The sequence below is a fragment of the Myotis yumanensis genome, unplaced genomic scaffold (assembly GCF_028538775.1).
Source record: "Myotis yumanensis isolate MYYU_CA2020_CCGP unplaced genomic scaffold, mMyoYum1.0.hap1 SCAF_2, whole genome shotgun sequence".
In the NCBI taxonomy this organism is placed as follows: Eukaryota; Metazoa; Chordata; class Mammalia; order Chiroptera; family Vespertilionidae; genus Myotis; species Myotis yumanensis.
This window is the reverse complement of record NW_027223753.1, coordinates 216,008,088-216,031,338: the sequence shown is the minus strand read 5'-3', so window position 1 is coordinate 216,031,338 and position 23,251 is coordinate 216,008,088. Positions and strand designations below refer to the sequence as shown.

Below are 23,251 nucleotides of genomic sequence, written 5' to 3'. Positions count from 1 at the left end.
CAAACTTAAGAATGACTTGACTTCTCTTGCTCTTTTCAATAGAATTCCACACTTGGGAGTGTTCCATGGAGCGGAGGCTCCCGGCAAGGACCCCTTCCCAGCCAGAGGCCCTGGGAGTCGGAGAGGAAAGGCAGGAAGCGCGGGTTCTGGGGTAACTATTAATTCCCCGGATGTCGCAGCCATTTCGACTCGGCCAAGTCCCTGTTCACAAGGGCCCCCAGGGGCCTCAGAATGAGAATCGAGAGACCTGCCTCGGTCCCGTGAGCAACTGTGCCCGTTCAGCACGTCAGGGACGGCGGCCAAAGCGCACATGCAGGCGAGGGCAGCCGCTTCCCTGCTGCCGAGGGTCTGAGTGACAGCAGCCAGCCCTGGAGCTCCAAAAGCGGAATTTGAAAAAAATGGAAGGAAACGAAGCGGCAGGTGAGCGGAGGCAGAGCCGGCGCCATCCTACAATCCTCCTGGGCGAGCACCGCAGGGACAGTCAGATGTCACTCAGCCGAGGGGAACAGTTTTCTCACCAGAAAAGTAAAGTTCAGCCCTGGTCGGCGTGGCTCAGTGGTTGGGCGTCGTCCCATGCACCAGGAGGTGGCGGTTCGATTCCCATCAGGGCACATGCCCGGGTAGGGGGCGTGCAGGAGGCAGCCGATCAATGATTCTCTCTCATTATTGATGTTTCTCTCTCCCTTCCACTCTCTCTAAAAACTAATAATAAATCTTTTTTTAATACATTTTTTTATTCCAGAGAGGAAGGGAGAGGGAGAGAGAGATAGAAACATCTCTGGGGATGGAGCCCACAACCCGGGCATGTGCCCTTGACCAGAATCGAACCTGGGACCCTTTAGTCTGTAGGCCAATGCTCTATCCACTGGGCCAAATTGGCTAGGGCTAATAAAAAGTCTTTTTAAAAAATGTAGTATCATGACACCATAGAGTAGGGGGAAAAAATCTTACTGTAACAAAAAAACTTTAAAAATCATATTGAATCTAAGTGGAAAATTAACATAAGCAAAAGCCAAAAGAAACCGGTCAGATGGAAAGACATGGCATAGGCAGGTGTGTGCTCCGCCATCAGTGTCTGGGCTGCGAGGCGCACGCACTGACGAGGCCACGCACAGCGACGCACCTCCTCAGGGGGTCCCAGGTCCACGTCGACAATCCCGTTCCAGTTGTAGAGAGACGCGATGTGGGTCAGCAGCTGCCCGGTGAAGAAACGGACCTTCTGGGTCTTTGTGATACTTTTATTGTGAACCACCTGAACACAGTGAAACAAAGCAATGTCAAGGGATTCCTTCTTCACAGCGTGATCCCGGGCTGCAGGCTCCATCCCCAGTGGGGGTGTGCAGAAGGCAGCTGATCCATGATTCTCTCTCATCACTGATGTTTCTCTCTCTCTCCCCCTCTCTCTTCCTCTCTGAAATCAATTAAAAAAATATATTTTTTAAAAAGAGAATATGAAGAAAAAGCACAAGTCACTAATATCCCCGCCCCCGACTCAGAGGTCTTCGCTAGAACGAAACACACTGTTTTAAGCCGACACCAGTATGGCAGGTGAAACCCTGCATCTCTACTTGGACGACTTTAAACCAGGGCTCCCCAACGCAGCACCCTGGCATTGGGGCCCGACGCCGGCCTGACTGGGGGTGAAGAGCAGCACCCCCGCTCGACCGCTGGACATAGCTGCAGCTCCCAGTTCTGACAAGCACGCCTCCAGACACCGCCGGATGCCCGGGGGGACATCTCGGGGAGAACCGCTGTGAGGCCCACACTATGCCCATCGCCATTTCTACCGGGACTCCCAGTCCACGGCCTCCAACCTCTATGGGGGGAGGGTTTTTCTAACTGACCGTTCAGTGCTGCTGCGTTACAGGGATCCGTGCAGGAGGCTTTACAATTCCCCTGCAATGCTTGTAAAAGACAGACATGCAGATGGCACAACCACCACCACAGCTCCCAGCGACCGGCTTCCCGGGACGGTGCCCGCAGCTCCTCTCCACCTCGTCTAAGTGCTGCTCAACCAGACCCTCAGGGCTGCGCCCCCAGCACCGACCCTCAGGGCTCTGTCCCCAGCACCGACCCTCAGGGCTGCGTCCCCAGCACCGACCCTCAGGGCTGCATCCCCAGCACCGACCCTCAGGGCTCTGTCCCCAGCACCGACCCTCAGGGCTGCATCCCCAGCACCGACCCTCAGGGCTCTGTCCCCAGCACCGACCCTCAGGGCTGCATCCCCAGCACCACCCTCAGGGCTGCGCCCCCAGCACCGACCCTCAGGGCTGCGCCCCCAGCACCACCCTCAGGGCTGCGCCCCCAGCACCACCCTCAGGGCTGCGCCCCCAGCACCGCTCTGCCTAGGAAACAGCTCCCTCCACCCCGCGGCCACCTCAGTCGCTGAGGCTGGCCCCCGAGACCCATGAAACACGAGGAGACAAAGGGCAGGCGCGGGTACCAGACGCGCACCTTTGTCTGCAGCGTGGACAGCAGCATCTCGACCGTGGAAATCCGATCCTCCTTGACGCCCGAGGCGAAGATGCAGGGGATGAACTCTGAAAGGAAGGTGGGAGCAGTGAGCCGGCACTCTGACATGAGAGCCGAGAGCACACACCTCCCACACGCACAGCAGACAAGGCCTCATGTTCTTCTTTAAAGTTCTGCCTTTTAATGAGGCAGCAGCCACTTCCATGACGCAGGGTCCCTTCTCCCAACAGAACCACAGAGCCTCGGCGGCTCCGCATCCTGTCTGCTTCCCATTTCTCACGTTAACTGCAGAAAATTAACTTCATCGACCTTTTCAAAGACAATATGTACTATGATTGTTTTCCATAATTCTCTTTGCTTAGACTTGCTCAGAGGTGTCTTTAAAGTGACGGCGGTCATTTCACTGAGTGGTGGTGGTATCTGGGGTGCCTGTGACCCCGGGACTCAGCAGCACAGCCCGGGGTGCCTGTGACCCCAGGGACTCGGCCAGCACAGCCCGGGGTGCCTGTGACCCCGGGACTCGGCCAGCACAGCCCGGGGTGCCTGTGACCCCAGGGACTCGGCAGCACAGCCCAGGGTGCCTGTGACCCCGGGACTCGGCCAGCACAGCCTGGGGTGCCTGTGACCCCAGGGACTCGGCAGCACAGCCCGGGGTGCCTGTGACCCCAGGGACTCAGCAGCACAGCCCGGGGTGCCTGTGACCCCGGGACTCGGCAGCACGGGTGCGGAAGCTTTTACAGCCTCACTCGCTCTGCACGTGCTTCACGGGCACACAGTTCTGAGAGCAGATCCGTTCTTCTCAGAGAAAGGAAAACCAGGAACACCAGACACACCACGGGACAGGGTTCAGAATCAAGCGTTAAACCCGCAGCCAGAGGTTAGGGTTAACACTACTGACCTCTGGGTTCCCAGCCGCCTGCTAACCACTGGGGTAGCCGCACGCTGTGATGTTTAACTTCAGTGAAATGGTCACACAAACCGCTTCATTACTGAACGTGTCCCACCACAGGCGGTTAGAAAGCCTGATGTAACGCCCCCTCATTGGGGCAGCTGCTCCCCACCCAGGCTGTCCTCCGTGCTCCCCAAGGCCTGCGGTGAGAGGGCTAACTCTCAGCTGACGGGAGGATGGCTCCTAACAAACTCCCACTCGCACCCTCCGCCACTCCCTAGGACATCGAGCGGACACGGCCTGGCTGCACCCAACATTCTGAGAGTCCCGCTGCGCCCGGCCAATGCCCGCAGGAACTGAAGCGCACCCTGCCCCAGCCCGCACCACCACAGCAGTGCCGATGGGACCCCAGCTCCGCCCTGAGAGGCACGGCCTCCCCGCAGACAGGGCTGCACCCCGGGGTCCCACTGAGCGTGGCCCAGGACCGTGGGTCCAGGTGCTGTGCTCGCTGTCCTGCTGAGTCTCCTATGAGGCAGGGCCCTAACAGCCACACGCCGCCGCCGCCTGGAGGGAGACAGCCAGCGGGGCCGCGGGGTTCCCGGGAGCTCTAGCACCGATATCGGGGTGACGCCGGGCACAGTGACTCAGTGCTGGGACTCGGGAGAGCAGGCGGCGGGCGGTGACCTGGCACAGGGCCTGTTTGCAGATTGTGCCATGTGCACCGCCCGGCACGCAGCCCTGCAGCCAGAGTGCCCGGGTTCGCAGTGACCACGCCAGGAAACCGCACCCTTCCCTCTCGTGTCCCGCAGGCTGAGGCCGCAGCCTCCTGCTAACCCGGAAGCAGTGCTTCTTGGGGAACCTCCGGGCAGAGGGGCCGCTGCGCAGGGCACACCCACCTTTCAGCTCCAGCACCTGCACCACGGTGCTGTCGTCGCCGGCGATCAGGAAGGACAGCGCGAACCGGATGTAGGCCAGCCGGACGTCGTGCACGCCCTGGGACAGGGACAGGTCACATGCATCCTCACCCCCAGAAGCAGCGCCCGCACCCTCCCGCCCAAGGTCACATCTAAAACCCCTGGGCTGCTCCCCACGCAGGCTGGGGTGCAGAACCCGCTCCTGGCTGCCTCCCACGCAGGACGGGGTGCAGAACCCGCTCCTGGCTGCCTCCCACGCAGGACGGGGTGCAGAACCCGCTCCTGGCTGCCCCCCACGCAGGACGGGGTGCAGAACCCACTTCTGGCTGCTCCCCACACAGGACGGGGTGCAGAACCCGCTCCTGGCTCCTCCCCACGCAGGACGGGGTGCAGAACCCGCTTCTGGCTGCCCCCCACGCAGGACGGGGTGCAGAACCCGCTCCTGGCTCCTCCCCACGCAGGACGGGGTGCAGAACCCGCTCCTGGCTCCTCCCCACGCAGGACGGGGTGCAGAACGCGCTTCTGGCTGCCGGGCTCCAGAGCGCCAGCAGGGAGTGTGGACCTGTCACTCCGAGGGGCCGACCTGCGGCTGGCACAGGCCTCCGGAGGACACCTCTGCACCCCAAACCCGCAGACTTGTGCCTTCTCCTCTGGCACCGCCCAAGCCCAGGTGACACTCCAGGGCCTCTAGCGAACAGCCCGACACCCCCAGCCGCGCTTCCATTCTCTCTGGAAGAATCAGCTCCTTCTCATTACGAGAAGCACTTGGGAGGCTCAAGAAACGTTGAGCCTCACCTTCCAAGGGTTTCCTCCCACAGGGTCCATGCCAAGGCCACGGAGATGATTTTATTTGCTCACGAGCTAAGTCACACCCTGCCCCCCCCCGCCCCCCCCCGTCCCCGCCCCGGCAGGAAGGACTGTGGCACTCAGCCCACAGAAGCTGCCCTCAGAGGCCCCGTCATTCTGCTCTGTCTGTGACAGGCCCCCCTGCGGCCAGGAGCCAGGCCTGCCCTCCCCCATGTCCCCCTGCCCATCCCCATGCCCCCCTGCGGCCAGGAGCCAGGCCTGCCCTCCCCCATGTCCCCCTGCCCATCCCCATGCCCCCCTGCGGCCAGGAGCCAGGCCTGCCCTCCCCCATGTCCCCCTGCCCATCCCCATGCCCCCCTGTAGCCAGGAGCCAGGCCTGCCCTCCCCCATGTCCCCCTGCCCATCCCCATGCCCCCCTGCGGCCAGGAGCCAGGCCTGCCCTCCCCCATGTCCCCCTGCCCATCCCCATGCCCCCCTGCGGCCAGGAGCCAGGCCTGCCCTCCCCCATGTCCCCCTGCCCATCCCCATGCCCCCCTGTGGCCAGGAGCCAGGCCTGCCCGCCCCCATGTCCCCCTGCCCATCCCCATGCCCCCCTGTAGCCAGGAGCCAGGCCTGCCCGCCCCCCAGGGCCCAGTGGCTGCCAAGGCGCACGACCCTCCACACAGAGGCCTGACTCCAGGTGTGTGAGGACCGAGGCCGGAGAGGGATGGACAAACCACCCGCCCGCTCTCTGAGGGGAAAGGACTCACGCGGGAGGCACGACACACAGAGGCTCACCTTGGAATCCCTCTTGGCCACCAGCGCGTACAAGGTCTTTTTATTCAGATCGAAAAGGCTGCAGACGTCCCTGGCGGCCTCGGGGCCCTGGGTCACCATGGCGGTCATCAGGCTGAGGCAGGCTCGGGCCACCCTGCACGGGGACAACGGGGAGATCAGACGCACGGGGCACCCACACCCGCTGTGGCTTGCTGTCCCCCGAACCAGAGGAGGGGAAAAGCAGATATGCAGACGTGCTTTCTTTCTTAAAAAAAAAAAAAAAATCGTAACAAACATTTCAAATAAAAGTAAAAAAACTGAGTCTGAGGAGGACCCAGGAATACGCAATGGGAGCCAGAAAGACGGCCCCTCTCTGTGCAGTAAGGCACCATGGCGAGCGAGCCCACCCACCTGCCTCCGTGGGCAGAGGGCCTCCCCGGGCACAGGGGACCCCCACAGTGCCATCACCCCTCCACAGGCACCCACCCACCGTGCACCAGGCCATGCGGGTGCCGGGAAGATGCACCAGGTGAGGCAGCCGAGGCCCCGCCCGCCTGCACCCTGCACTCTAGTGGCGGGAGAGTCGGGACGTGGAGGGCACAGCTGTGCAAACACACGCACAAGTGGGCGTTTCCTCTACGGCTGGAGGGAGACGGCGACAGGGATGAGGACAGCACAAAGGCCCCTGAGAACCTCTGCAAAGCGCCGAGGCACAGAGAGGGAGCCCGCAACCAGGCCACGTGAGGGTGTCACAGTGTCCCCAGGGCCGCAAGGAGAGCAGGCGGGAGTGAGAGGGACCCGATCGGAGGAGTCGAGAGAGCGAGGGGCCACCAGCAGGAGGGGCAGAGCCGTGGCCGCAGGCTCCACGTCATGAGAGGAGAAAAGACCACCTGCCCTCGTGGGGAGCTGGACAGTGGCAGCCTGAGCCGGTCCCGCCACGCGGAGGCCCCTCACCTGTACCCCGAGGCGTACAGGGCCTCGCAGATGAGCTTCATGTGGTTATTCAGCAGCTTCTTCACGATGTTGGTCCCCACGACGTGCAAATGGGAAAGGTCGCTCGCTGTCCGCAGCAAGATGGCCTCGAGAGCTTGAAATACCAACAGCACCTGCGAGGAGGGAGCGACACGCTACGCACCTTCTCGTTTCTCCCCCCAGACCTGCCCTGTCTCAGCCAGGCACCCCAGGACAAGGCCTCCCAGGCCCTGAGCCGAGGCGGAAGGCGGCAGCTTAGCAGGCGCCCCAGGCCCCGGCCTCCGGACTCGAGTCCGTCTTATTCCTATGATGGAGCGACGTAGAGAACTGCTGGCTTACAGCCACACTGGGTGACGGTGACGTGAGGAGAGAAATTTCTAGCCACACCTGGGCCTCACTGCCGGGCAGGTCGGGTCTACGCCTTCCCCCCTCCCCCCGAGACGCAGGGGGTTCCTCAACACCCGGTCCTGAGCCTCCCGGGAACCACAAAGCAATTTCTACCGATGTCCCCTCTGCTAAAACAAACCCCCTGGAACTCAGCAGGTCCGGATGAAGAATCTGTGATGCCTCCTGCTGCTGTTACTCATCGATAAGAAGTTCGTGTTTCCCCTAAAACGCTTCCTAAGGTCATGACGCAAAAATGCACGAGTCCCCCCAGCACAGGGCCAGGCACCCCGCTCTGCAGAAGGCGGTCACGCCTTGGAAATCTGCATCGCAGCCCTCTTCCTCGAGTGGACACAACCGTCAGGAGACACCTACCTCGCTCTCAGGCGGCCGCTCCCCGCTCAGCAGCTGGAACACCTCGGCGCACTCCACGGAGATCTTGACGTAGCCTTCCACCACATCGTACACGCCCTCCCGCGGCAGCTGCTTGGCGGCAGCGACGAACGCTTCCAAGGCTGAAACGAGCACATGCACGTGTCAACAAGGACGGTCTCCCTAGGAACCATCGCAGCAACGGCTGGAGCGCCAGGCAGTTGGAGCTGCGCTGACCGAGGTGGACAGAGCAGCCATGTGGAGGTGGGATCAGTAACGACACCGCCTCCTCTCTGTCGCCAGGGAGGCCTGGGGACTGTCCACCCAGCAGACCCTTCTCCCTCAGGGTCCGCGCTGATCGCACGCCGATCCAGTCCTGAGCACCCTGGTCTTCACCAATCCAACCCCACGGCGCTCTTCCTCCCACCCCAAGAAGGGGGTGCAATCAGAGAATGAGTACAGGAAATGTGCTGTACCTACGTTTATCTACATGCAGCTATACGTACACATACATACACACGATGGAGAATTACCCAGCCTTAACAAGGAAATCCTGCCTTTTGCAACATGAATGACGGGAGGGTCTTCAGTGACATCAGACACAGAATGACAAGTGATGAGATCTCACTCAGGTGGAACCCAAACAGCTGAACTCATAGAAACAGAACGGAGGTTGCTGGGGGCGGGGGTGGGAGGACGTGGGAGATGCTAGTTGGGGTACAAACGCACGGCTGTAAGATGAGTAAGTTCTGGGGACGTAAGGTACAGCGTGGCAACTGCAGTTAACAGCACTGTGTCATGTACTTGAGAGTTAAGAGAGGAGATTGTAAATGTTATCCCCACCGGAAGAGGTAGCGGTGTGAAGGCATGGCAGTGTTCACTAACCTCAAGTGGTCATTGCACAATACACGCATGTACCAAGCCATCGCCCTGTACACCTCAGGCTTACACATGTCAACACTGTCTCTGTAAAGCTGGGGCAACACCTTCCCTCGTGCCTGCATGAAACAAAGCTCCCTAACGCCTACCCATGCCATTCCCTGGGTGGCGATCCCATCACAGGAAGTTATGAGAACACACGAAAGGGAGAGAGAACCCAACACAGGGACCAGATTCAAACACAAATCCGACACGGCCTCACAGGAAATACACACTTTCACTCACTGCCATGCCTGCCAGAGACTCCACCTGCACCCACCCCGTCAACTCGGGTTCCCACCCGAAACCTGTTCCAATGCTGCACCGGAGCGTCACGATGCTCTCTGAGCAAAACCACGAGTGCGTACATGGATGCAACCTTTTAAATAAACATGCTTTCTCCTGCCACAGGGCTCCTGCCCCTGCCCTGCCCCATCCTACCCCTCGCTGAAAGCCACTTCCTCCGGGAGCCTTCCTGGATCTCTCAGAACCGTTCCCGTGTGATTTATTGATTGATGCCTGTCTTCTGCACTTGACCGTGTGCACGCTCACAATGGCATGGCCCCTGTCTGATCTTCCCTCACCATCTTATCTCTAGCCTAGCAAATAGTAGCCCCGCATAAATAATGAACAAAGGGATGAACGAACGACAAGGGGAACTGTGCTGGCGCAGGCATCATCTTCCCAGCACTGCCCAGCAGCTGCAGGCATCAAACAGGAAAAACACACCCTGTGGGCGACAAACTGGAAACTGAGGCTATTCTGCAGTAATTAATAATCCTAAGTTATTCAGCTAGTCATTTCTTTAACCTGGGAGAAGCAATGTCAGTTTTATTTTGACACCGTTCCAGTGTTTCCACCAGTAGCCCATGAACCGTGTTCCCCCATAACCTACACGCTTTCTCGGGGATACATGGCACACTTTCCAGAACGTGGAATGACGGAATGGGCTCCCTCAGCCGCCAGTCCAGCCGCGGTCACCTGGTCCCTGGGCGGCTCTGGGCGAGGACCGCAGGCGGACTGACAGCTACTTGCTGAGAATGACTACACGTGCTCGCGTCCCTAACAACGCAGCCAAAGGGCTTTAGAGTTGCAGCCGGGCAGGAGGCGTGCAGCCCGGAGCTGTCACACAAACCGGCAGCGGGGAAGCGCTGCGCGCAGAGCTGGGGCCGCCGGGCCTGGAGCCCAGCCGCCGGCCTCGGTTTCCCTTCTGCAAACGGGGGGGTTGGGGGGGGGGAAGCTTTGGCCCGCGGTGCCCGCAAAGCCGCAGAAAGGACGGGCTGCGGGCACGACGACATCCCCACCCCCGGCCCCAGGCCGCCCGGCACGCACATGCTCCGCGCCGCCGCCCGCACTCACCCGGCCCCGCGCCCTGCGGGTCCCGCAGCTGAGCCTTGAAGCGCACGCCCGTGAGCTCTTCCGTGCGGGCCCGCTTGGCCGCGCCCACGGGGGAAGCCGCGCCGTCCGGGCCGCCGCGGGCCTTCCTCTTGGGGACCCCCATGCCGCGCGGGCGGGGTCGCGCGGGGTCCACACCCACGGACGAGGCTCCAGGAAGCTCTGGCAGAAAGACACCAGACTTGTCCACACGTGCGCAGGAAGGGGCGGGGCTGCCGGAAGAGGCGGGGCCTCAGGGAGCAAGGCCGGCGGAAGAGGCGGGCCTAGGTTGAGACAGGCGGAAGAGGCGGAGACTAGAGGTGGGGCGTGAGGGGCGTGACCGCCGAGGGGCGGGGCCTTAGGGGCCTGGCTGTTTACGGGCCGGGCCTGCGGAGGGCGGGGCGGTGGAGGGGCGGGGCCTGCAGGGCGGGGGAATTGGGCGGAGTCTTGGAGGGCGGGGCAGCCGGGGGCGGGGCCTGTGGAAAGGAAGGGCGGGCGCGCGGGAGGTCGGACTGCAGGCGGGTCCCGCGTTCCCACGGACGCTGCCGTCCCCGCTGGCTCGCTCTCTGGAGTCCTGGGGGCGGGGAGGGGGGAGAACCCGGATCCTCCGCTCCCACGGGGCGCGCGGCCGGCGCGTCGGAGCTGCACCGTCAGCTCGGCGATCGTGTCGCCGGGAGAACTGCTGGCCGCCGCGGACACCTGGCCGGCGGGGCCCTGCGGGCTGGCTGGAAGGTGGGCTGATGCGGAGGTCCTCGCTCCGGCGCCTGGGCCGAGGGGGTGCGGGCGCCCCTAACCCGGACCCCTAGCGCCTCTCGGCCGGAACCAGCCTGACCTCCGCCCCAGGTGTCCCCGCGGAGGCGTGCAGGGCGCGCGGGTGGAAGGAGAGGAGCAATGGCGAGTCTGGGGATGTTCCGGACAGTGCGGGGCCTCCATGCCCAAGAGCCCGTCCTTTGAATGGGGTCCGCGAAGCCAGCCCTGCCCAGGGCTGGGGCTCCCTGAACGGAGAGGATGCAACCAGGAAAACGGCTTCGAGGGGAAAGCGCTGTGTTTGCAAGCGCTTCAATGCTCTGGGGTACAATGGAGGCAGAAATGGATCCGTAACGCCGGCTGGTGCGTTTTCAGTGGTTCCCCCGCACGTGGTTATGTGTCCAGTGAATCGTGAGCCAGCTTTAGGTGAGAGTTTGGTGATTCCGGAGGAAATGCCGGCGGAGAACAACGGGACCACGTTCTACACCTGCAACAAGTTAGACCTCGACAATCAGGATACGTGTGGTTTTTAAATCTCACAAGCCTGAGAGGGGGAAATCCCTGGACAGAGTAAAGGAAAGCACAAAAGCTTCCGACACAACACAAAACAAGTGTGAATCAGCGGTGGAGGAAGGTCTCAGAACTGCTCGTCTCCAGGGGCATCTTTATACATAAGAGGCCAAGTGACCGGCCGTCCGACCGACCGGCCAGTACATATGACGCCCACTGGCAATCTAAAAATGAACGGTGACTCATGCATGCGCGATACATACAAAGCTCTCGCTGGAGCCAGTCGCACGCGTGTGTTTCCAGCTGTCATTGTCGTTGATGAATTTGGTTGACACTTCTATTATAGAGAAAGGCGAATAGCGATATTAAAGTATTTCTTCTCATTCATTTCCTTTCAATGTGCACAGGCCACTAGTTAAGTATAATTGTAAAAGACTGGTTACGGTCAATAACGCATCCAGAAGGAAGGGAAATGCTCTCTGCCAACGGTCGCCAACCTTCCAGACCTCACGGACCCACAGCGGTTCGAGGACCACCGGCTGGTGACCGCTGCATGGACTGTTCCTGTGTGTGTGTGTGTGTGTGTGTGTGTGTGTGTGTGTGTGAGAGAGAGAGAGAGGGAGAGAGAGAGAGAGAGAGAGGTTTTAAGTTATTAGTTTTAAAATGAGTACTATTTAATGGAAACATCTTTTTTAAAAAAATATATTTCTGCCGAACCGGTTTGGCTCAGTGGATAGAGCGTCGGCCTGCAGACTCAGGGGTCCCAGGTTCGATTCCGGTCAGGGGCATGTACCTTGGTTGCTGGCACATCCCCACTGCGGGGCGTGCAGGAGGCAGCTGATCGATCTCTCTCATCGATGTTTCTGGCTCTCTATCCCTCTCCCTTCTTCTCTGTAAAAAATCAATAAAATACATTAAAAAAAATATATATATATTTCTTTATTGATTTCATAGAGAAAGGGAGAAGGAGAGAGAGACAGAAACAGCACTGATCGGCTGCCTCCTGCACACCCCCCACTGGGGATCGAGCCCGCAACCCAGGCATGTGCCCTTGGCCAGAATCAAACCTGGGACCCCTCAGTCCGCAGGCCGACGCTTTATCCACTGAGCCAAGCCGGCTAGGGCAATGGAAACATCTTGACTAAAAAATCTGTTGCAGAATTTTGAGGCCCACTGAAACAAAGTTTAAGGAGAAAGTAAAATGGCACTGCTCGGCCAGTGTGGCTCAGTGGTCAACCTAGGAACCAGAAAGTCACAGTTCAATTCCAGGTCAGGGCACATGCCTGGGTTTTGGGCTCGATTCCCAGTGTGGGGAGTGTAGGAGGCAGCCGATCCATGATTCTCTCTCATCATTGACGTTTCTATCTCTCCCTCCCTCTCCTTTCCTCTCTGAAATCAATAAAAATATATTAAAAAATAAAATAAAGTGGTACCAAAAATCAGTAGGAAATGGCTGGTGCTTGGTCGGTGGCACAGTATGGCCACAGACCCCTCCAGCCTGGGGTTAGCACCGTGACTGTGTGGGTCCTCGAGTTGGGAGGGGCGCCGTGTCTCCCCCTGCCTGGGACGGGCAGCTGTGCCAGTCCGGGACCGTTATCTTTCCTCGCCGGACGTCCCTGGCTTGCTCGGCGACACTGGGACAATGCTGGGCACTTCCATTCTCTCCTCCACTTTCCACAGATTGTACTGCTTCTCTTCGACGATGCCATGGCTTCACAGAGCTGGGCTTCGGCTGGTTGCCGTGGAAATGCAGGAGGTGCTGGCTGATCTGATTTAAGGTTGCAGAAATTGCAACATGCCCAATAGGGCACCTCCCTCCCCTTAGTAAATAATTGGGTTATTGAGGAATAAAATAAAAATACCTTTTCTCTCTATGTATATGTATTTTATGTCAAACAGCTATTTAATTGTTAGAACATAAGTCCTCATTAAGTTGTCTGGATCTAACTATGTACTGAACACAACAGTTTGAGCTTCTTGTGTTTCTGTTTTATTTTCCTTTTGCCCGGGGGCACCGTGAACAATCACTGGGACACAAGGACCCCCTGAGCTGGGATGTTCAGCACCTCCGCTCCGCACCCTTCATCAGAACTCACTTTTGTTGGTGCTGGATTCCTCTCAATGGACGCTGATTCGTGTTCTTGGTGGTAGCTTTCAGCCTTCCCTTGACAATTATCATGAAAAATGTTTACATATCTTTGTGCACCAGGTTCATAGCAGCGTTTATTCACAACAGCCAGGAGGCGGGGCAATCCGGTGTCCATCGGTTGATGAATGGATAAACGAGGTGCAGCTTTTCCCTGCAGTGGAATATTATTCAGCCTGAAGAAGCAAGGGAATCTGACAACGGCTACAAGGTGGGTGGCACTTGGAGACATTGTGTTAACTGAAAACAGCCAGTCACAGGAGGACAAAGACTGTATGATCCCACTTCCATGAGGCACCCAGAGTGGTCAAGGTCCTGAAGACGGGATAGCGGCTGCCAGGGTGTGGGAGGGGATGGGGAACTAGGGTGGAAGGGGTGGAACTGCAGTTCTCCCAGGTGAAAAGGCTCTGCGTTTGGGTGGTGGCGATGGTCATACGACTCTGTGAATGTACTGACGGCCAGTGAATGGCACACTGACATGGTTAAAGTGGTAAATTTTATGTTACATATATTTTACCACCTTAAAAAATTTTTCTGGGAAGTCATGGGGTACTATCACCATTTCTAAGACATAAATTCGGATTCTCACCTACAGAGGGCGCCATTGACAGCGGCTGGCGGCATCCTGGGTTGGCCATGCAGCTGCTGACCTCCTGAATCCCAGGTGTCTCCCCACCTGGCTCCTGGGTGGCAGCCTCGGCCTCCAGCCTCTCCCCTCGCCTCGGAGGCTCTGCCAGAGGTTTTCACTTCTGTTCACCAAGAAGAACCATCTGGACACACACGTGAACACCTCCTCTTGCCTCCCTCCCAGGAGACACTCGCCGGAGCGACCAATGTGCTCTATACATACAGAGCGTCACTCAGCCCAGAAAAGGACGTCCTGACCCCTGGAGGAGCCTCGAGGGCATCACGCCCAGTGGAAAGAGCCAGTCACAGCAGGACAGCCTGTAGGATGCCACTCGATGAGGCACCTGCCGTCCTCAAGCTCAGCAGGACAGAGGGTGGAACTGTGGCACCCGAGGGGACAGTCCAGCTGAGAGTCCCGGGGGTCGGCATCCAGCCCCTCACGGTGCTCCCAGAACCTCCAAGTGTGTTTGCGCCACGTTCTTCTTCTGCAAAGAGAAAAATACCAGCATCATAGGAACAAACTGAGCATATACAGAAATGAATGAGCCGGGCCGGGTGGCTCAGTGGTTGAACATCGACCTATGAACGGGGAGGTCACAGCTCAATTCCCGGTCAGGGCACAGGCCCAGGTTGTGTGCTTGATCCCCAGTGAGGGGCATGCAGGAGGCAGCCGATCCACGATTCTCTCTCATCACTGATGTTTCTCTCTCTCCCTCCCCCTCCCTTCCTCTATGAAATCAATAAAAATATATATTAAAAAAACAAATGAAAAAGTGCATGTAAGAAAAGATCAAGGCATTAGCACAGATTTCACCAATTCTCTGAAACCCACATCTAGTTTAAAAGTTACGGGGCTTTGAGAACCTAAATGGACTTCAGAGCCTGGCCTTTCATTCTGCAGACGTGCGAAAGCGAGAGGCCGGGTCCGAGGCCTCTGTGGGCAGCGGGCCGGCCGCCGCAGAACACGGTCGTCTGCACCCGCTGCCTTTGACCTTGGCTGGACTGCACACAGGCTGGCTCCATCCCGCTCGCATTCCTTCAAGGCCTCCTCCCTCGGCTTTTGAAGTCGGCCTCCCCGGCCGCCCAGCGTTCTGGGAGGCGAGCAGGCCCTTTGCTGCCTGCGGCCTGCGATGCCAGCTCCACAAACAAACCCCCATTTGTTGCCTCTAAAAATAAGCCTTTTTAGCTCTGGACCACATTCAGCTTGCTCTCCGGCTGAAAGGTTGGTTGCTTTGTGGCTGACAAATGGAGGCTTCTATCCTCCCAGAAGGGCCGCAGCCCAGCCCGTCCTCACTGACAGCCTGCGGCCCGACCCGGGTGGGCAGGTGAGGGGAGAGGCTCGGGGTTGGGGTCATGAGCATCTTCCAAGACGGGCTTGGAAGGAGGGAGGGGATGTAACAGAGCTGGGAAGACAGCACAGGGCTCTTCCAAAAGAAAAACACAAAGGCAGGAAGCCCGGCCCGCGTGGCTCCGTGGCTGAGCGCTGACCTATGAACCAGGAGGTCGGGGTGCAATTCCCGGTCAGGGCACATGCGCAGGTTTAGGGCTCGATCCAGTGAGCGGCGTGCAGGAGGCAGCCGATCCATGATTCTCTCTCAGCACTGATGCTTCTATCTCTCCCTCTCTCTCCTCTCTGAAATCAATAAAAATATCTTTAAAAAATAAACCAAGGCAGGAATTAGGCCATGAAAACAGGAAATGTGCAGTCGTCCCCCCTCATCCGTGACGGCTTAGCTCCCAGACCCCAGTGGACGCCTAAAGCCACAGACAATACCCGAGCCCTACATGTATGACGCCCTTTGCTATACACATGCACCTACAATAAAGCTTACCTTATGAGTTGGGCACAGTAAGAGACGAGCACCCGAAGCTGATGAGAGAACAACGAGACGATGCCCTGGAGTGGAGGGTACGAGAGCGTGGTCTCGCTCACTGGCACCGGCGTGGAGACGCTGGGCAGAGCGGTGACTCACAGCCGAGCTCCGAGGACGGAGCAGATGGCGGACGATGTCATCACAAGGCTGCTCGGAACAGCACACGACCGGAAACTTATGAATTGTTTATTTCTGGAATTTTCCATGTAATCTTTTCAGACTGCCATTGGTCGCAGGTAACTGAGACCGCGGAAAAGAAAACTTCAAATACGCCAGTGGTTCTCAACCTTCTGGCCCTTTAAATGCAGTTCCTCATGTTGTGACCCAACCATAACATTATTTTCGTTGCTACTTCATAACTAATGTTGCTACTGTTCTGAATCGTCATGTAAATATCTGATATGCAGGATGGTCTTAGGCGACCCCTGTGAAAGGGTCGTTCGACCGCCAAAGGGGTCTCGACCCACAGGTTGAGAACCGCTGAAATATGCGAAGGACTGTCCTTTAGGCTTCCCACAAAGACACCCGCCTTGTGCACGTGGAATGGGTGTAGTGGGTACAGAGGCGCGTCTCCAACTCGAGAGCAGGAGGGGAGACACCACCCAGAAGGGAACGCGGCAACGTTATTCCACCGGGTGGCCCTCCCTGATTTCGGTGATTTGCCGGTTGAGGGGGTGTCGAGCCCCGCCGCAGGTGGTCTGTGTGAGTCTGTGCCGTCAGTGTCAGTCCCCGTCGGGGACAGGAGACGGGTGGCACCAGCCTGGCGGGCATGGGGCCTGCGCAGGAGCTCCGAGCCCTGCCGACTGGCTCGCTGGGAACTGCTAGTCCCGTGGTTCTCGACCTTGGCTGCACATTAGAGTCACCTGGGAACCTTTTGAAACTCCTGATCTCAGAGGAAGAGGCCCAGAAATCAGGATTTTAAAAAGATTCCCAGGTGATTCTAATGTGCAGCCAAGGTCGAGAACGGCTGTGCTAGTCACGTGTGAACGAGGGGCTCCCAGCCCAGGTTGCAGTGAACGGTGGGGCTGGTCCTGTGGGCACCCAGGTCACAGGGCTGTGGTGAGTGGTGATATGTGGGGGGCATTTTACTGTTCGGCTGAGGTTCCAGCTCCGGTCACTGTGCCGACCTAGACCTACGACTGCTGACTGCGTTCAGTTCTGTAAATCCCACCAGGAAGCGGAAGGCGCCTGGCGGAGAGGGTCACCCCTCTTCTGCCCCGTGGGTTTTACGAGGGTTCCTCCAGCTTTGAAGTGGGGCTCCCTCCTCCGCCTTCCTGTCCTCCGAGTTCTTACAGTGCCCGGGGCTGTGCATTTGGTTGCATAATAATTAGAGACAGAGATGTGGGCGGGTGGTAATTGGTTTCCATTTGGTTGGAGGCACAGGCCCTTGGGACCAAGGGCTCCAGAGAGGAAGATAAATGGAATTATTTCATCTTCTCACGTGACTTAGAAACCCTTAAAGAGATCAGATTAGGACTAAAACCTGATGTAACAGAGAGCAGCTGAGGGGCAAAGCAGCGGGAAGCCAGGCCTCCTCTACGTCCCACAGCTACCTGGCCGCACTGCGCTGTCCATCCTCAAACATCTCCCCCACTTGCCACCTTCCTCTCCTCCCTGGGCCTGCAAAGCCCCAGCCGGACACACAGCCACAGCCTCCTGGCTACACTCGGACTCAATCCCGTCCCTGGACCCCCTCTGTCATTGTTATGGTTTGATTTTTTTAATATATATTTTTTATTGATTTCAGAGAGGAAATCAATGACGAGAGAGAATCATTGATCGGCTGCCTCCTGCACGCCCCATGCTGGGGACCAAGCCCGCAACCCAACATGTGCCCTTGACTGGAATCGAACCCGGGATCCTTCAGTCTGCAGGCCGACACTCTATCCACCGAGCCAAACCAGCGAGGGCTGTTACGGTTCGATTTTAAGAAAACACACCAACAGCTTTGTGGAGATAGAATTCACGTGCCGTACAACCCACCCATGTCAAGGATACAGTCCAATGGGTTCTGGCACATTACCTCATTCCCGTTCTGAGGTTGTGGCAAATACATGCAACATGCAATTTGCCATTTTAAGTGTAGAATTCAGTGGTGTTCCTCACATCCACAATACTGTGCAACCATCACTCACCACTGTCTATTTCCAGAACTTTCTCATCACCCCAAACAGGAACTCCATTTCCCTTTTCTCAGCTGGTGGTGACCTCTCATCTACTTTCTCGCTCTGAACTTGCTGATTCTGGATCTTTCATGTAAGTGGCATCGTGTTGTGTCTGGTTTATGGTACCTAAACCAATGTTTTCAAGGCTCACCCATGCTGTATTATTGGAAATTCATTCCTTTTAAATATATATATATATATTCTATTGATTTCAGAGAGGAAGAGAGAAGGAGGGAGAGAGAAACATTGATGATGAGAGAGAATCATGGATCAACTGCCTCCTTCATGCCTCCTACTTCGGATGGAGCCTGCAACCCGGGCCTGTGCCCTGACTGGGAATTGAACCTGGGACCTCCTGGTTCACAGGTCGACGCTCAACCACTGAGCCACGGGGCCGGGCACTCCATCCTCCTAGGGGGCCACGCTTCTGTGGGTTTCCCGCATGCTGGCCCCTTTCCCTAAACCAGTGATGGCGAACCTATGACACACGTGTCAGAGGTGACACGCGAACTCATTTTTTTGGTTGATTTTTCTTTGTTAAATGGCATTTAAATATGTAAAATAAATATCAAAAATATAAGTCTTTGTTTTACTATGGTTGCAAAGATAAAAAAATTTCTATATGTGACACGGCACCAGAGTTAAGTTAGGGTTTTTCAAAATGCTGACACGCCGAGCTCAAAAGGTTCGCCATCCCTGCCCTAGACCGTCACCCTTCCCAAGCACCTAGCTTCTGCTTGGCCCCTTCTTCCCACCTTTCTCATCCATCTTGTCCTGGAAAAGGTCCCTCATCCCTCCTTCCCTCCCTCCCTCTGGCTCAGCGTCCCCTCTTCTGCCCCCTGGGGCCCCTGTAGTCCATGACTCCGGCTCGCCTGGCATTGCCTGTCCAGGTCTGTCCTCCGGCCTGTAATGGAACTGACACTGACCGGGCCCTGTAAGTCCCAGGCCTCCTGCCCAGGCACCTGGACCAGCTCACTAGAGCCTCGCAGAGGAGGCAGCGGGCTGCCACCCAGGGAGTGACTCTGCCCGGCGCATCTGGGAGCCTGGGTGCCCACAGGACCGTGGGGCGCGGCTCCTTTCTGGGCCACAGGCTCTCGGAGACCCAGTTCATCTCTCAGCCGGGTGGTGAGTGGACGGGTGGGGTGACAGCCCACGAGGGACCTGAGTTTGGGGCAGGTGTTACGTAGGGGGTGGCTCCCCAGTGCGAGGCACCCTTACCCACCACCCAGCCTGTTTCCCCAACCGAGAAAGCCCACAGGACTCCTGCCCGAGGGTCACGAGAAGGTCCAGCCCTCGCCGGCTTGGCTCAGTGGTTAGAGCTCCGCCTGTGGGTCGGGTTCCATCCTGGTCAGGGCACAGGTCCCTGTTGGGGGTCCCGACCCCAGTGTGGGGCGTGCAGGAGGCAGCCGACCAATGATTCTCTCATCATTGATGTTTCTCTCTCTCTCTCTCTCTCTCTCTCTCCCTTCCTCTCTGAAATCAATAAAAATATATTTAAAAATGAAAAAAAAAATATCCTCGGGTGAGGATGAACAGCAAAGGTAAATAAATAATAAATAAAAGAGCGAGGGCTCAGCACTTTAATGCAGTTTAAACATCACTGCGCCTCGCAGACCCGTCCCCTGAGCAAACAGTAATGACCGGACCCACCCGCCGGCCGCCCCGGGAGCAGGAGTGGGCCGACGCCGTCCATCCGTCCCGGGACCCTCGCCGCCCGCCCCGAGGACGGTCGCCCAGGTGGGCGGCGCGTCTGGTCCCGGTTTCCCGGCTCCGTTTCCCCGGGCAGCGCCGCGCAGAGCCGCCGGCCGCCGGGGCAGCGCGCCCGGTCCCGCCCTCGGGCCTCATTATCTGCGTTTCCGCGTCGGGCCCGGCGCTTGGCCGGCCTCCCCGCGCGTCCGGAACACGCCGTGCCGGGCCCGCCGCCCACCGGGCCCTCCGCCCTCTCCCGGCGCCGCCCGCGGTCCGCGGGGTGGGAGCCGGCGGCCCAGGTCCCCGCCGCCGCAGCCACCAGCCCCCTCCCCGGTCCCGGGTCCCCCTCCTCCCCGGCCCGGCCGCTCGGTGCGCCCCTCGCCCGCGGGACCCCGCGCGCAACCAAGAGGCGGGGCGGGCCACCCACTCTCAGGGCGCGCGCGGCGCGCGTGGGTCCCGCCGGTCCGAGCGCTGCGCACGACCGGCCGCCCGAGGGGGCGTGAGTGAGTCGGGCCCGAAGAAACCGGCTCCGGGGCGGCCGCCCGTCCGGAGACCCCCGCCCCCGGCGGCGCGTGCCCGTCCGGCGGCCGCGACCTGGGCGCTGCGGGATCTCGACTCTGAACCCGGGAAACGGCGCCCGGCGGCTCCGCACGTGGGGAGAGGCGGGTCCTGGGCGTCCGCGTCGCACCTCCGGGACCCGCCTTCCGGGGCCCCACCCTCCGCGGCCCCCGCCTCGGCCCCGCCCCGCCCCGGGCGCCCGGGCTCGCCGCGCGGCGCTGGCTCCAAAGTGCGTCACGGGCACCGGCCGGCTCCTCGGAGGCCAGGGCGAGGCTGGCGCGGGGCCAGCGCGGGCCGGGCCAGGGGTGCCGGGCCGCCTCGGGGCGGGGACCGGGCGTGGAAGCCGCTCCGGTGGCCCGGCCCTCGGCGCGCGGTGGGGGCCCCTCGCGGCGGGCAGCGCGCCAGGCACCGGCCCCCCAGCCGCGGGGCGCGCGAAGGCGACACTGGCCCTGGGCCCCCCTCGTTTCCTCCCGGCGGCGGGCGAGATTTCCTCCCGGGGAAACGGCGCGGCTCCTCCCGGGGGGCCCGCCCCGCCCCGCTCCGCCCCCCGCCCCCTCCCTGGCTGAGAAGCCGGGGCCGGGAAGCAAGTGGCAGGGGCCGCGGAGCGCTGCCGCCCACTCGCCCGCCATGTGACGCCGCCTCCGGCCCGCAGCCCCCCGCGCCCCGCGCACCATGCTCCCGCCGGGCCCCGCGCGCCCGCCCGCGCCCCCGCCCGCGCCGCACCCCGGCGTCCGCAGGCAGGTGGAGCCGCCGGGCCAGCTCCTGCGCCTCTTCTGCGCCGTCCTCGTCTGCTCCGGGGAGATCGCGGCGCTCGCCGACTTCTCCGGTAAGACGCGCCCCCGCCCTCCCGTGCGCCCCGGACGGCAGGTGCCAGGTGAGCCCTCGGCCCGGGGCAGGCGCCCGAGGGGGCTCGGCTGGGTCGGATGAAAGTTGGGGTGCGCTCCCTGTCAGTGTTCTTGCCGGCGGTGAGCCTTTAGCATCTGGTGGCTGCGTGTGAGGCGGGGCGGGGCGGGGGGGGGGGGGGGCACCTGTTTGGAGCTGGTCGCCGGCGGCGGACTTCAGTTTGCCGGCCTCAGCGACGCCTCCGAGGGCGTTTGTGAGCTTGCGGCTCCTGGAGCCCAGCCTATGCCCAGCGCGGGAAAGGCACGTGCTGGGGCCCCGAGTGCACTGGGCTAGGCACCCGCACCGTCCGGGGCGCATCCAGGGAGACCCGTCCCGGGCACACCTGACCCGAAGTCTGCCTGCCAGCGGAGAGGGGACCCCAGGGAACGGAAGGAAGGTCGGGGGAGGTGAGCAGAAGCTTACGGAACAGAGAGGAGCCTCGGGTGGGACGGGGGCGGGGCCTGACTACCTCCGAAAGGTACCAGCACCCCCTCCCTTCCCAGTCTCCCTTAGACCTAAGGACTGCCTCCATCCAGCCACCCATGAGGCTGCTCCTCCGGGGGCTGGGGCTGTAGGTTGGCACCGAGGGAGGGTGGAGGGAGGGTGGACGAGGGTCTGGCGCGGCCTCTGTGACCGGTCCTTGCCTGGAGTCACCACCCTCCTCCCCCGTGGTCTCCCTCGGGAGCCTCTCCCAGCCCGAGAAGCAGCTCCGAGCCCCTCCCCTTTCCAGCATCTTCCGCAAGCCCAGGTTTGCGGTCCTGGAGGGCCTGCCGGCAGGGCCTTTCGTGGTGAAGTCGAGGAGAGGGGAGCTGGAGCCCGGCCTCCCCGCGGGCGCCCAGGACGAGGCGGGCGGGAGCTCGAAACCAGAGGCGAGTTGGGTTTCTCGTTCGCTCACAGAGCCGGTCATTGTTAGCCCGGAGCCCTCTGGTCAGAGGTTCTTTTCTCTGAATATTTAATATCAGGGCAGTGTTTCCACCTGGCAAAGGAAGCCAAGATATGCCAATTTGGCAAGCAAGCCTCGGGCCTTAAAAAAAACCGAGCCGCTGAGGCGGAGTGCAGGGAAGGCTCTCAGCGAGTGAGCCATGGACTTTTTTGGGAAAGGACTCCCTTCGCTGCTCGGGAAGTCCTGCGTGTGCCGATTGCAGCGGGGAGAGCAGCTCCGCCGTCCAGCTCTGCCTGTTGTAAGGAGAGAACTGAGCCCTCAGGCCCTGGTGACATCACCGCGAGGGAACAAATACCGCCGCCGGGAGTGCGTGTCACCGGGAGATTGAGCAGATCAGGGACACGGTGCCGTCGGGGTCACCACCCAGGCGTGGCCCACGTGCGGCCACTGTTCAGAGGGTGGACCTGAGCCACGGACTGGAGGCTGCTCCCTGAGGGTGTGCTCGCGGGACACCCGTCCTTCTAAACAGCTGCCTGCGTGAGAAAAGCCATTTCCTGCTGCTCCTGGTGGGAGCCTGCATGGGGTGGAACACGCCCCGAGCCAGCGGGGGGGGGGGGGGGGGGGTATGCGGGGGGAGGGAAGGCTGCCAGCCTCACCATCAGCCGGGCCCCCAGAGATCCCAAGACCAGGGAGAAAGGGTCACGGCTCTTTTGTGGAGAAGAGAATGACCCCCCCCCCCCCAACCACAGATGCACTCAGGCTCTGTCTGAATTCTATGGGACGGCATCAGACGCGGGAACAGGGGCTCCTGCAAAGTGGGTTCATGTGACTTGAGACTCGGTGAGCCTCGGGACCCCTGACCATGTGACCGGCAGCGTGAGAAGAATCCTGAGCTCCCAGGTCGGCAGGCTGAGTGCCGTGGAGGCTTTTACTCAAAGCAGTGGGTGCAGCCGTGTAACCCCGCCCCCCCACCCCCATCCCACTCCCGTGGCCTCAGCCCGAGGCCTGCTTTCCTGGGGGCCGGCAGCCCTGACCCTGTGCATGAACTTGGTGGGGGGGGGGGGTACTGGAAAGCAGAGGGGTAGGAAAGGCGGCCCTGCCCCCTGGGGGACGGACAGCTGTGGGACAGGCAGGCAGCTTTCCTAATGGAGGGAAATGCCAGAAACCAGCCCAGGGAGGCTCCAGGGAGCTGGGGACCCCTCGCCTTGCGAAGAAGGGGATGCAGGAAGGATGGTGTGTCCACGGGAGAGAAAGTGCCGGAACATCCGGTCCAGGCGGTGTCTGTACAGGAGGGAGCAGTGCAGGGCTTGGG

At 60.2% G+C, this 23,251-nt stretch overlaps 2 protein-coding genes and 1 long non-coding RNA gene across 3 annotated transcripts in view; 1 reads left to right on the top strand and 2 right to left on the bottom strand.

Annotated features, from left to right (window-relative positions):
• URB1 (URB1 ribosome biogenesis homolog) overlaps positions 1 to 10,066 on the bottom strand; it is a 42,870-nt gene extending 32,804 nt beyond the window's left edge. The window contains exons 1-7 of the mRNA XM_070407290.1: positions 9,844 to 10,066; positions 7,570 to 7,709; positions 6,793 to 6,944; positions 5,860 to 5,992; positions 4,258 to 4,354; positions 2,455 to 2,540; positions 1,124 to 1,252 (exon numbers count right to left, since the gene is read on the bottom strand). Of these exons, the coding sequence (XP_070263391.1) occupies positions 1,124 to 1,252; positions 2,455 to 2,540; positions 4,258 to 4,354; positions 5,860 to 5,992; positions 6,793 to 6,944; positions 7,570 to 7,709; positions 9,844 to 9,985 (879 nt within the window). The 5' untranslated portion in view covers positions 9,986 to 10,066. The remainder of the gene's footprint in view (positions 1 to 1,123; positions 1,253 to 2,454; positions 2,541 to 4,257; positions 4,355 to 5,859; positions 5,993 to 6,792; positions 6,945 to 7,569; positions 7,710 to 9,843) is intronic.
• Positions 10,067 to 13,062: 2,996 nt separating this feature from the next.
• LOC139002353 (uncharacterized) lies at positions 13,063 to 15,793 on the bottom strand. The gene is made up of 3 exons (XR_011470153.1): positions 15,721 to 15,793; positions 13,851 to 14,373; positions 13,063 to 13,415 (listed from the first exon to the last, which is right to left on the bottom strand). It is a non-coding gene; the product is annotated as an uncharacterized lncRNA (long non-coding RNA).
• A 4,672-nt stretch (positions 15,794 to 20,465) lies between these two features.
• EVA1C (eva-1 homolog C) overlaps positions 20,466 to 23,251 on the top strand; it is a 37,052-nt gene continuing 34,266 nt past the window's right edge. Inside the window, 1 exon segment of the mRNA XM_070407289.1 lies at positions 20,466 to 21,000. Coding sequence (XP_070263390.1) covers positions 20,847 to 21,000 — 154 coding nt within the window. The 5' untranslated portion in view covers positions 20,466 to 20,846.